The following is a 14,380-nucleotide window of genomic DNA, read 5'->3' as shown; positions in this document are numbered from 1 at the left end:
ATTATGCTACGACAATTTTTGGTCTGGCTTCACACGATATGTCCTTCTTTCTCTTTCTCTTTTTTCCGCTAACAGGTTTTGGTTTTCACATTCAAATTATTAACCACCTTAGACTAGTGAGTCTGTGAGTGTCGTGTCAATTATTGGTTTGGTTTCGATATTTTAATGTTCATTAATTAGCTAGCTAACAATGTATTACAATAATGCGAGCTAATATACAGTTATAGACAGACCGCGCGCGGTTTCGTGGACTATAAACTTACTTTATAATGGATTGAGCTGTATATTACATAGCTTGGGCTTTAGAGTGATAAATTAGTATTGAAAGAAAAACTATAGGCGTCAGCCACCGCTATTTGGGCAATTTATTGATGGCGATGCCAGATTTTTGGAGAGGAAATGGGGCAGACGCGGCTTCTAATTTCTATAGGAAACACCAATGACACTGACCCGCTTGTTAAAAAAAAAAAATTGTAACCTGGTTTTGCTCAACACTAGCTGCCAAGGCCATAGAAGTACAAGTAAAAGCTAAAGCCTTGGATCCCATATGCTTGACCTTAATTATAAAATAATATATATATATAAATATATTTGTGTCTAGATCAATGTGGCCAAATTTTTTTTAATTAATTAGTATATCCCTATACACCGTTGCAGCTAGCATACACCAACATATTTTATGGTCTTCCACAATCACCCCAATACCTTACATTCTTGAACTACGTTACCATTCTAGCTGGCTTGGCCGTACGTACTTCTCGAAGGATTTCATTCATCCCAAAAAATAAATTAGGACCGGAAATGAATTGAGCCTAACTGAATATAAAATGTTCATACTTATTAATTTAGTGAATTACAGATTTACACGATTCAATTTCAAGTTTATATGTTTACTCAAAAAAAAAATTTCTAGTTTATATAAGTATATATATATTTACAAGTATACATATAAAAAGTATGATATAATATATAGTTAAATTGACCAATCATGTTTACAAATACATTATTATGTATGAGCTTGACTCGTTTAATAATTAAGCTTAAACTTAGATTTGAGCTAGGCTTATTTACTAAACAAACGAATATAAACAAGTATTTTTTGAGCCAAATTGAAGTTGTTTATAGACAACCTAGTTCATTTATATCCCCACCAATAGCTAAAACTTTTTTTTTTTTTTTTTTGGATGAAAAGACTAGTAATTTTATTAAGATGAAGATAAATTCAATACATCATGAGCCAAAGTCAACTTAATGAGAACTGGATTTTCTCCTACCCAAGTTATATAACTATCTAACCCCTTAACATATTAAGCTAAAATATGTGCTGGTGTATTCCCTTCTTGTTTAACATGCGAAATCTACACAGAGTGAAAAACTTTCAGGCGATGACAAATCCCATAAATAATATTGTTGATAGAAACTTGTGGAATAGACAGTCCTCTCATAACAAAAATTATCAATACAACCACAAATTGACATAATTTCAATTGGTGCCACATTATAAAAACATAATAAATACTTTTTACCGATTTTTTTTAATGTAACTTGTATGTAAAAATTGAGGTTAATAGGTCAAGAATTTTGTAACTCAATTAAAGCTATTTACTATTTCCAACAGAGATATCTAATGTTCAAATCTTCTACACTTCAACTATAGATTTATAATAAATAATATTTTTTTTAAAGAAAAGCTTAATGTAAATAAAGTTTTTTAAGAGTAAGAGTCACAATTTTTTAGGTACATCCGTACAGGAACTGGAAAAAAAATGTACATAAAATTTGTCTAATAATTTGTAGCTTTGTCCTATAACTATCTACGGCATCAATATTTTTGTAAAAAAATCACCATTTTCGGTTAGAGATACCGATAATTTCATAACCCTTGTGAGAGATATTTGTCTTAATATATATATATATATATATATATTTGATGAGTGATTGGCTAATTGTGTCTCTACCATGCACTAGCAGCAACGATTATGGCACGAATTGCGAAAACTAATTATTTTAGTGGGAATTGGGAAACTTCTTTTTCCTCCCTTTCTTGACATGCTTCAGAGTATAATTACATATGTTCAATCTTGCGCTATAACGTAATTGATTTTTCTCAAGAGTGGGAAAGTCTTTAACAAAAAATTTATTTGAAATTGAAAGGGATTGAATTGAAAGATCCATGCATATATTAATATGGGTGGATTTGTTTGCACTTGATCGATAGAGAAAGGTCAATACGCGGAGACGATAATCACGCCAATATATAATTTTAATGATTTTGCATTTTGATTCTTGAATTTTATTATTATTTGTTTATTTTAATGATTACTTCTTCTTATTCTCAAGCGATAAAAATAAAATAATACAATAGAAAGAGATAGGTCCCACGCAATTTTTTATTATTATTATTATTTTTTTATGAACAATTTCTTATTAGTTATATATCTCCTTCTATACAGAAAGAATACATACAAGAAAGTAAAATGGGTAGGAAGCTGCAAATAAAGTACAACATGTCAACTTTTCTCACGTAAACAGCCCTATGTAGTTCCTAGCAATCAATTCCACATGTTAAATCTTCTGTTCCACTTTTTCTGCTCCATCCTATTCTCCACAAATAAAAACTTATCACATCAACTGCAATATCAATTGCTCATTATAATAATAACAAAAATTACATTAAATTGAATGAAGCAAGTATATATATCATGTAATATTGTGCATGTTGTTGGGTGGAGTATACACCTTTAAGTGAAGTCTCACAATTTTATTTTATTTTTTGAGAATGGAGTGATCTCTCTCTCTCTCTCTCTCTAGAAATTTAGATGGGTGTGAAGTCTCACATTGATTAATAATAACACGAATAAGCGGTTAGTATAGTATAAGTATAGCCAAATTCATATGCTTAAATTTTTAGTTCGGTAGTGTCTATATATGTTATATAGATTACTTAATTGGAGACTTTTCAAACTGTTATATCCCGATATATTGAGTTCCTATCAAAATAAAAAGGGTAAATAACAAATTTGGTCCCTAACTTTTACATTGAATACCCGTTTGGATAGAGCTTCTTTGTGTATGCATTTTTTTTCTTTTTTGGAGAAGCGCAGTTTTGTGGGTCTCATGCACTGTTCACAAGACCCACAAACCTTAGCAAAACTTTAATTAAAAATGGGCCCCCGACACATTCACATATTTAAAAATTATTTTGCTACAATATTTTCAGTTTTCAGCAAAATAAGCTATATCCAAACACACCCAGAATATCAATTTAGTCTATAACCTTTTAAATGTGTCAGTTTAGTCTCTAATAGTTGAGTATTATGTCAAAATAGTCTTTACCGTCAAGTAACGGTCAAAATAAAAAATATATATATATTTTTATGCCACGTCAAAATGACACATATACTGCCACATGAAGTAAAGAAATTAAAGAATTTGTTGAACTATCAACAATAATTCATTTGAGAGAGAGAGAGAGAGAGAGAGAGGAAAAAGAACAAGATCTGATAAAGAGAATAGGCGAATTGAACGGCCCAAGCTATTTTGAATATTGTCAAAAGACAGAAGTTAAGGGCTTTCTAAAGGAATTTGAATGATGAACTTGAGGCTAACCAAATCTACTTTGTGCTTCCTGTGTCTAAGCTTCAACAGCGCTTAACCCTGTCGGATATGGCCACTTTGGCTATCAAAGTCAGCGTGGCTCTTCAAAGTGCGTCGAGCAAGGATAGTCATCGCTGCAAGAAGGCTCATATTCTTGGGGTTTAATAAATCGGTTTCTTAAGAAAATAATAACAAGATTAATAATGGGTTTGAGTATAATAATTATGGGTATATGGACCTAATGATACAAACAAGTCCTTTGTTTTTGAATCCAAACCATCAGGTGTAGTTGGTGCTGGTGGATTATCTTGAGCTGGTGCCTGGGTCAATCAAGAAGTTGCAGAGATTTACTTCTAGAAGAGCTAAGATGGCGGTTTGTTCCTTTAGGCACAGACTGAGCACAATTTATGAAGGCACAACTCTTTGGAATTTTTTTTCATTAGTCTGTATTCCATTTTGTAACATACTCTCCATGTAAACAAAAATGGAAGTCGGATTGAGTGTGTGATTCTTGTAATTTTGTTTTTTATTTTGATTTATCACATCGTTTAATTCCTCATATTTGAATCCAGATATTTCTTTCACAGATCCAACGAGAGAGAGAGAGAGAGAGTTAGGGATTTTAAAATTTAGTTTTCCCCAAATTTGATCTTAGGTGTGAATAGAAATTTTTTTTTTTTTTAAATAATTTGATGTGGCGGTACAGCTGGCAGTTGATATACCATGAAAAATTATTTTTTGTTATTCTGTTTGACACATTAGATTTTTCCATCCAAAAGATAACGATAATGACTAAATTGATACAACACTAAAAATGTTAAGGACCAAATTGACACATTTAAAAGGTTAGGAACCAAATTGACATATCATGTAAAGGACAAGAACTAATTTTGTAGTTTACCCAAATAAAAATTATAGAGGATTATAATAATTGCTTCCACTTAAGTTGATCTGATGGTGATTATACTTTAAAATCCAACTTTTATTTATATGAATAGTTTTTGTTTGAGTTTTTATAGTAAGAATACTCTAGCAACATGTAAAATTTGTTTTTTCCCCTTTTATTCTCTCCCTTTTCTTGATTGTCTCAATTTCTTTCTTTTATGGGCTACTTTAACATTAAAGTTATATTATTTTAATGTGATGTATTGTTAAATAAAATAGTAGGATGTAAAGTATATTGTTAAAGCGACAATGTAAAATGATTATAGTTTTTTGGTAATGCAAAATACCTCTTCTATTTTTTCTTTTTCTTTTGTGCATTTCCGGATGGGAATACTCTCTTTATAAGCACTCTAGCAACATGCAATTTTTATTTATTTATTTGCATATAGCTCCCCAGATGTGTGTTTTTTGTGCAATTTGTATGAATAGTGTTATTTATATTGCATTTTAATGGGTTATGCATAACCCAATGAGAATGGCCTCCAAAATGAATTGGGCTTGCTAATTAGATAGGTAAATACAATACATGGCATAATTATCTGGCCCATTGGGCTTTAGTAATTGGTGTTTGGGAGCTGTTACTCCTCCGATCTGCAATTTTTTTTATTTTTTTTCTCAGCATAATTTTAGTTTGCTTTCTCTAGAAACTATTGGGACAAAGCAATTGGAAATTAGTTGTGTAGGAGGCGACTGACCGAGAACTAGTCCTAACTAATGATGTGGTACACTTATTTTAATGATCCTCTCTTAGCTTTAGGGTCTGTTTGGATACTGCTTATTACTGAATACTGAAAACACTGTAGCGAAATAATTTTTAAATGTGTGAATAATGCCGTGGGACCCAATTTTAAAGTTAAATTTGCTGAAATCCCCACAGAAAAATGCCAAACGCAGGCACTAAAATAATACATGTGTGTGTGTATATATATATAAGATGGGTTAATATTACACCTAGTGTAACTCTAAAGAGTTACACATTTTTTAAACTATAAGATTTATGCTAAACTGATTTGAATCCCCAGTAATCATCATAGAAAGATGGACCTTGAATTTTTTCAAAGAACTTAACATTAGCTTATAAAAAAAAATTAAATAACTATATAATCACATCAAAGTTATTATAGTCTCCAAATGAAAATTTTGCTATATAGTCTCCAAATGAAAATTTTGTATTTTTTATTTCTTTAATTAGTACTAACCACGACACTTTCCTTCATCAATATCTTTTGTCTCCTGTTACATTTTTTTTTTTATGATATCTTTGGCCAACCATGCCACTCTTTTATGGTCATCGGAGTTGTTGCCAACAATCCACTATTCGTCGTTGTCCATTGTTATTGTCAATGTTTGTCTTACATGCATATGCAATCCTTGAGCCACCCTTCTTTTGTTGACATCCTCTAGTCACTGGTGCATTGTCCTCTAGCCACAATAGTCATCTTTTGGCCCCCATCCATCATAAATTAATAGTTGTCATTTACTATGATCCAGGGCATTTCAATTCATGTCAAGCTCAATCCATTCTACATCTGATTTGGTCATTTATGGCCCGTGGTTAATTTCTTTTTGCAGGAACTTTCATTCCAAACTCATGACATCCTCAAACTTTCATCTTGAATTTGAGAGGAGATATTCGAATATATTAGGATGTTATTATAATTATGTAGACCATAGCTTTGTAGAATCCTATGAGCTATTAGGGTTATCATTCTAGATTTAGGACAATTGAGTTCAAAACCAACACACACCCGTTCATTAATAAATAAATAAAAAAGCACACAACCTATTGTTTGTGAGATTAAAGTGTGAACCCATCTCATATGAGATTACACCAGGTGAGATTAAAGTGTAGTTGAGATTAATTTACAAATCAAAAAAAAAAGAAGAAGAAGAAGCAAACAACTAGATGAGATTAATGCAACTAATACTTGTTTGTAGTGGGTTTTTGTTGAAAAAACAACATTCATGATCATGAGAAAAGATTTGGAGCATTCATGTTGATGAGGCAAGGAGCATGGTGGTCAGATTGGAATTAAGAGAAAGGCAATGAAATTGATTTGGAGAAAATCGATGGAGGAGAAAGAGAGAGTAGAGAAAAACGTGATTGTGGAGGAGAGAGAGAGAGAGAGAGAGAGAGAGAGACGTAGACTTTTTTTTTTTTTTTTTTGGTTTAGAGATAAGTATAAAATATATTAAATAAAGGATAATAAATAAGATCAATTACAATATTTGCATTAATGAAGGTCTTTTTTTAACCGTTGGATTTACTTAAATCCAATGGTCTAAAAAAAGTGTAACTCTTTAGAGTTATACTAGATGTAACTTGAAACTTTCTTTGGTTTAATAAACAACGTTATACCACCCAATAACTTCTTATAAAATTCAAAATTTGAAAATTTCACCATTGAATTACATGTTCTATATATTCTTAACATTCATGTCAATTTGCATGTCAATTAGATGTTATTTAACATTCAATTCATAAACTTATCTTTTATACAATATTTTAAACTACAAAAACTTGAATTTAAACAATTGATTGATGACATGACTATTAATCTTTGTTCACCTTGAAATTTTGTAAGCATGAAGAATATATGAAAATAATGTAATCTAACGATGGATTTGTCAAAATTCACGTCTAATTAAAAAATATTAAGTGGTGTAATATTATTTAGAGTTACACCAGGTATAACTTGAACCCAACCATATATTTATATATCATTGGAAACTCCTTTGGTGAGGTAGCCAAAACATCTTATGATATGTTTTGATTTTTGGAATTCACATATCTTTGAGGAAATGTTATATTAGGCCTACTTAATTAAATACGATAACCCTACTTAATGCTACATTGATTAATGCACATGACTATTAATCTTTGTTCACCTTAAAATTTTGCAAGTATAAAAAATATATGAAAATAATGTAATCTAATGATGGATTTGTCAAAATTCACGTCTAATTAAAAAATATTGAGTGGTGTAATATTATTTAAAGTTACACTAGGTGTAACTTGAATCCAACTATATATATATATATTATATATCATTGGAAACTCCTTTGTTGAGGTAGCCAAAACATCTTGTGATATGTTTTGATTTTTGATTTTTGAAATTCACATATCTTTGAGGAAATGTTATACATACTTGAACCCAACCATATATATACATATATATATATATATATATATTTATTTATTTATTTATTTATATATTTATATATCATTGGAAACTCCTTTGTTGAGGTAGCCAAAACATCTTATGATATGTTTTGAGTTTTGAAATTCACATATCTTCTGACTCTGGAATCTTGCTCATCATATCCCCATATGGGTTAAAGATCATCAAAGGACTGTCTTCTTGAAATAACCTTCGCCAGAGTCCATCGAGTCCTGTCTCTGGAATTGGTTCTCTGACAAAGTCTGATTTGGCTTTGAAATAGTTCTTGAATATAACACTTTCTTTTTTTCTTTTTTGGGTTTAGAGATAGATAGATATAAAATATAATAAATGAAGTATAATTAATGTGATTCTAATCAGAATATTAGCATTAGTGATGGTTTTTTTTTTTACCGTTAGATCTACTTATATCTAATGGTTTAAAAAATGTGTAACTCGAACCCATCTATATATATATATATATAACATTGGAAACTCCTTTGTTGAGGTAGCCAAAACACCTTATGATATGTTTTGATTTTTGAAATTCACATATCTTTGAGGAAATGTTATACTAGGCCTACTTAATTAAATACGATAACCCTACTTAATACTACATTGATTAATGCATACACAAGCTTACATTTAACTAGAAAACTAAGCATTTAAGGAATTTTACCTAAATTTTGGGCATTCTCTTCTTGTTGCAACTTGTTCGTTTTTATATTTTTCCTGATTGCAAGTTAATTTTATGTAAGTCCAAATAATTCATTCAATTAATAACAATTGAGACTGACATTCTATCTCTTCCCTCTCCCAGTCTTACAATAAAAAGAAAAATAAGAAAGAGAATAGAAACTAGTCTACACACATAACTTGCGTTGAAGTTTTGAGATTCACTTTCTCTATGAAAACTCCCCAATTTTTTGTGCTGAAGATGACAATAATATTCATTTAAAAAACTCTTACTAATCAACTTCATTTCCAAGTGAGCAATGCCGCACAAGACTCTAGCTCAAGTCTTAACTAGTATGTAGAAGATTTATAAGCCAAGAGAGAAAGGAAAACCAGTTGAACCTAACCAACTACTTCCAGCAATGAAGTTCCCAGAAGTGAAAGGTTGAGCATCGGAAGCACCCATCACTTTGAAACCACCCCATTTCACCCTTTTAGCGGTTCCAGCACCAGCCCCAGTGTTGAGATACTCCCCATAATACAAAGTTTTAAGTGCAAAGTCCCCACTCCAAATGTGCCATCCGTCAGGGTGAATCACGTCACTTATAGATGTTTGCATGATAACAGTCCTAGAGTATGCTTTCCATGGCCTACCAAGATATGTTGGGAAGCTACTTTGTACTGGTTTCAAATCATTTGTGGCTCCAATCCTGCATTTTTGGATTACAATTCCAGTGTTTTGATTTGGGTCAAGACGACCTTGGGCTGTGACCATGTTCTTTTGGCCCGCATTTGGACGCCTTGCATGGATGTCACAATCTTGGAACACAGCTGCAGCATTGCCAAAGATGAAATCAACAGTACCTGCTACTAGGCATTTCACGTAAAATTGACGGTTGGAGTGTACATAAAGGGTGTCTTGGTGCGCAAGCACGTCACATTGGTAAAATGCTGAGAGGTCAGAACCTACACGGAGAGCTACAGCTTGGTGCTTTGAGGAACCTGCTGTGTTTTCGAAGGTTAGGTCCCGAGCTAGAAACCGTTCTCCAACCACGGCTGCAAAACCAAATGGAAAAATTACTTTATGTCAACCAATCTATATAAATTTAAGTTATTGACACAAAATAAAAATAATGTACACCTCCTATTGGTCTAACTGGTTTAGGAGATGCAAAATACAAATCTTTCATACTACCTTTTGTACTCGTTTTTATATTCCACCAATCATAACTTATTATGCCTTTTTTTTTTCCTAATAAAATTACTGAAATTTAAAATGGGAAAAAATCAAATCTAATAAGTAATAAACAGGAATGTTATAATATAAATAAAAAAATTTCACAACTATTTAAAGTGAAAAATTATTATTAAAATAAAATTATTTTAACATAAGTTTTATTATTAATTAATACCATTTTTATAATGAATCAATTACAATGTAAAAACTTTTTATGTTATCCACAATTTATCGCTACGTGAAAGTCAGAAAATCTATATAAATATATATATATATATATATAAATGCAAATAAATATTTCTATTAAATAGAAGAAAGTTCAGCCTGTGGCCCATACTACGTACTTTAAATATGCTACCAGTTTAATTAATACTCCAAAAACCGAGAGTACAACATATGGTTGGCTTGGTTAAAAAAGCTTAGAGACTTTTCTACTTTTATTTTAGAAGCTTTGATTGCAAGTTGCAACCCCTTGTGAACTGTGACTCAAGACCAGGACCAAAAACCACGTGCATCTAGTAGAATGGGGTGGGTTGGCCTGGCCTAAACCTAATAATTTGATTTTCGTATTGAAAAAGAGGTAAGAGTGAGAATGAGAGAGAAAGCAAAAGACAATTAAAGTAAATGGTGGCGGGCGCTGGAAGGAGAGAGATCAAGACTAATTAATTAATTTGTACAATGACTTGTTGCCTTTTGGACCCCCCCTGCCTCTGCCTGGGGTTACCTTACTAAATAAAATTAAAAGATGCATTTAAAACGGGTAGGACCTTTACGGATATGGAGATTTCCTACAACATCGGCATCTCATCTACGACTATGACTATACATATGATGTTGACATATCTTTTAAATTGGGCCATTGGGATTACTGTACGTCTTATTTATTTTGAGATGAGATGAGAGTAGTAACAGTGTGACTCTCACAATTATATATCCATGTTACATATATGTTGATTTCTCAAACTACGAAAATAATGTGAAAATGATCAGGCCGTTTGGCAGTCCTACTCAAACACAAAATTATATATTTTAAACAATATAACACATTTTTTTATCTATACATATATCAAAAATAAGTATTATCAAATATGCCATTTGCTCGTAACTTTAAAAATTGAAGAAAACAAATACTTGCGTACACCGTCGAAAAAGGTATATATGGCCAAAAAAACCAAAACGATAAAAAGTAAAATCTAATAATAGAAGGAAACATCCCGGAAGGAAGCTTCCTACTTTTTAGTTTTGGAAACTGAAACCAGGGAACAAATTTTAAGGACACGTGAAAGTATTACGAAAAATCAAAGTGTATGTACGTTCCTAATAAAAAAAATAATGTGAAAAAGACCAATCACTAAGAGCATCTCTATGGCTTTTTTTAAGCCAATTTTAGAGCATAACATCTCAAAAATCCATTCCAATAGTTTGTCCATCTCTATTTTTTAGAGTAGAGTTGCTAAAGTGCTTCACTACTATAATTTTTACTATTCATCCTTTAAATATTTTTTTCTATTATAATAATTAAGTATTGAATAAAAAAATGTTGAAAGATGTGTAATTGTTAAAAAAAATAAATAAATAATGAATAAAATATTAATAAAGAAATAATATTTAAATGAAATAGAGAATGAGATAGAGAATCGGTTGAAAAATACATTTGAAAAAGTAAGTAGTTAAAAAATAAAAATCACTGTTCATTCTCCAAATAGTACAAAAATTTGAAAAATTTACTGGAAATGCTCTAATGTCCAGTTGTAAACCACACTTTTTTACCCAAAAAAAGAAAAAGAAAAAAAAGCAAGATGTAAACCAAACTTTTTGTATTTATCTTATATGATGAATAGAAGAGGTAATAATAATAACAATAATAGTATACTTCGGCAAGATTCTTTTATTTTGAATGGTATATTATAAAGTATGAAGTTGATACTTATCAAAAAAATAATAATAATAAAAGTATAAAGTTGATAGTTGAAGACTTGAAGTGAAGTCTTCGGAGGCATTAATAAATTTATTATTATTAAAATTAGTAAGTAGTAAAAGAATTGAGTGTTTTTGTCTGTTTCTTTCTAATCTCGTGCTATACATACTTTTCTATGTTTCATACTACGACTATTGACTTTTCTTTTACTGTGCAAATTATTGTATTATGTTCCGCAATTAATGTGGTAAAAAACGAAAGGACATGACTCGGGAAGTTGGTGGTAGGTCCCAACATCTATAAGTTGATTTTGTTACATGTTTGACAACTTGACATGAACCATAATTTCAGTTTGAAAAAATGACTAACTTCATTATAATCATATACGTATATGGAAATTGGAAATGACTTTAAAACGCTGTTTACTTCTTAGTTAGGGCATAGGGACAAAGAGCATGCATGTGGATGTGGTCTCAAATTTCCAAATGAGAATTAATCGTCCATCATGAAAAGTCTATAAAAGATTGACAAAGATATATGATATGGACGCCTTAGCTATATAGTAGTAGTTAGAATCAGATTCATACTAGTCTATATATCCACTTCCCTTTGTCTACTTGATTGGTTTGGGTGGGTCTCCGCAACCTGCGATTCTCTGTAGTAAACACAAGCATATATAGAGGAGCACAGCTAGCTGTGGGCTGGAGCACTTGATCAAATTAAACGTTTTTTTGTTTGTTGTTGGAATTGTAAACACTACTCCAATTCTAGCTCTAACGATACCGGAGGCTAAATTATTAAGGGATCATGCCTATATTAACTCACAGCTGGGACACAAATTAAAGACATCTTTTAGTTTATCTTCCAAGCAAAAGATATACGAATACATATATTAATTGTTTATCTATTCTGACAGTTTTACTTCGGTCAGGCCAACAGATATGTTTCTTTAACCTTCCAAGTTTATCCCTTGTTCTGCCATTAATGACCTTTTTTTTCTGGCACTGACCCGATTCCATTGTCAGCAAACAAATGCATCTCAAGTTGCCTCCTTTCTCTACCATGTGCATCAACTAAAGCATGTGCAATTACCAACTCTAACCTAACATATAAATCGATGCAAGCCTCAACCTATCAGTCCATCACCACGACCTTTCCCAATTAGCTACAGTCTACAGAGTACAGTAGTTAAAGACACATATGTCCCAGTCCCTCACACTGGCTTAATTATATAATTAATATATCCGAATATGCTAACAGGATTTTTAATAAACTTAAAAATTATCAATTTTTTTATAAATAATTTCCACCTGATATTAATAAAATGTGATAATCCCCTCAATATGATATTTTAACAAATGAATATATAAATTATCATTTCTGATTTATGATAAATCAGATTTATAATAACTAAAATTTATAGTATAATTAATAAGAGAATGGCTAAGCTAAAGAAAAGGAACGTGGACTTACCCACTGTGGCAGATTTGAAGGTGGTGCTTCCATCAACCACATTCTTATTACCCGTAATGATGGTGTTAGATCTCCCATCTCCCAAAAACATGATAAACTTCTTCTTCTTTGTCACCTCCACATTTTCCCTATACACACCAGCTTTGATCTTGATTATGTATCTCGTTTTACTATTATCTGGTGCAGCCGCCACTGCTGCCGACACAGTCTTGTAGTTACCACTGCCATCAGCAGCGACCACCACATTCGGTGTCAAAGAAGAAGATTGCAAAAGCCTCCTATCCCCAGCTGACAACCACTCTGGCCACTTAATACTTTCATCCACACTATCCTCCTCCTCCTTCAGTTTCCGATTCTGCATTTTCATTCTCTGGATGGCCATATCAGTATCAGTCATGTTCTTGATCATGGCCAACGCATTACTACACATATGCTCCACATGCGTCTGTTACATTGACACAGTTAAATGACTAAATTCATCATTTCTGAATAAGTTAAATTTCTATGTAAAAAACATGATATCAAGAAATAATTTTGAGTTTGAATATTATTTACATTTGATCTTATATTTATGAAGTTAAAAACTTTAGAGAGAACTAGTAAATTTATAGGTACCTGCCCAGCTAGCAAGGCCTGACGGACGTGTTTATCACCACCATCGTGAGAGAAGCCGTCTATGCAAGTTTCTTGGTTGGTAATTGCTGAGCTTATTAAGGTTTTGAGGTCATCAGCATGTTGGGACAAAGATTTCTTTGTTGGGTACAAGTGGAGATTTTCCACAGCATCGTGAAGCTCGTCTAAGGTTTCATCAATGGTCTCAAGGCAATCGTGGAGAGCAACCTTTCCACGCTTGGTGAGATGCTTTGTTTTTATGAGCTTGTTAATGGCTTTGAAGTTTTGTTCGACAGCTTTGGTTGTGAGGTTCAAGGACTTTTCTATGACATCCTTTTTGCTGGCCAATTGAGCGGTGGCTCCAGGAACAGTGGCAATAGCTGAGTAACATAAATCAGGGTACAATGTGCTGCTACATGAGTTTTTGAGTATGGCATGGGCAGCAGCTGAGATTTCATTATGGGAGCTGTTGTTGTGGGACTTGGTAACTCCGGCAACAATGCCAATAACTGCAGCAACAACCAACAGAGTGGCAAAGAGAGCCAAGAACAGCTTTTTCTTTTTCTTGGAGATGGAAATGTGTTTGGTAGTGGATTCAAATTTTGTGGCCAAGAATTCCTGCAGGTGAGTCATTTTAATTTGTTGGTGGATAAATCAACAAGTGGTTAAAGAAAAAAGACTAGTCACTAGTGTATATACGAGTGTTGTCCGCTAAGTGTGAGTGAATGGTGATATTTATAGACTTATAGCCATAGTGCCAGG

General features: G+C 32.0%; 2 protein-coding genes across 2 annotated transcripts in view; both read right to left on the bottom strand.

The window, feature by feature from the left end:
* The window catches only part of LOC126724765 (pectinesterase-like), a 27,086-nt gene extending 12,706 nt beyond the window's left edge, over positions 1-14,380 (bottom strand). Inside the window, exon 1 of the mRNA XM_050429152.1 lies at positions 14,243-14,380. Coding sequence (XP_050285109.1) covers positions 14,243-14,251 — 9 coding nt within the window. The 5' untranslated portion in view covers positions 14,252-14,380. The remainder of the gene's footprint in view (positions 1-14,242) is intronic.
* LOC126724766 (pectinesterase-like) lies at positions 8,451-14,251 on the bottom strand. Its single transcript, XM_050429154.1, has 3 exons — positions 13,622-14,251; positions 13,007-13,451; positions 8,451-9,434 (listed from the first exon to the last, which is right to left on the bottom strand). The coding sequence occupies exons 1-3, from the start codon at positions 14,249-14,251 to the stop codon at positions 8,746-8,748; spliced, it is 1,764 nt and encodes a 587-aa protein (XP_050285111.1). The 3' UTR covers positions 8,451-8,745.

The sequence above is a fragment of the Quercus robur genome, chromosome 5 (genome assembly GCF_932294415.1).
Source record: "Quercus robur chromosome 5, dhQueRobu3.1, whole genome shotgun sequence".
Taxonomy (NCBI): Eukaryota; Viridiplantae; Streptophyta; class Magnoliopsida; order Fagales; family Fagaceae; genus Quercus; species Quercus robur.
This window is presented reverse-complemented; position numbering and strand designations above follow the sequence as displayed.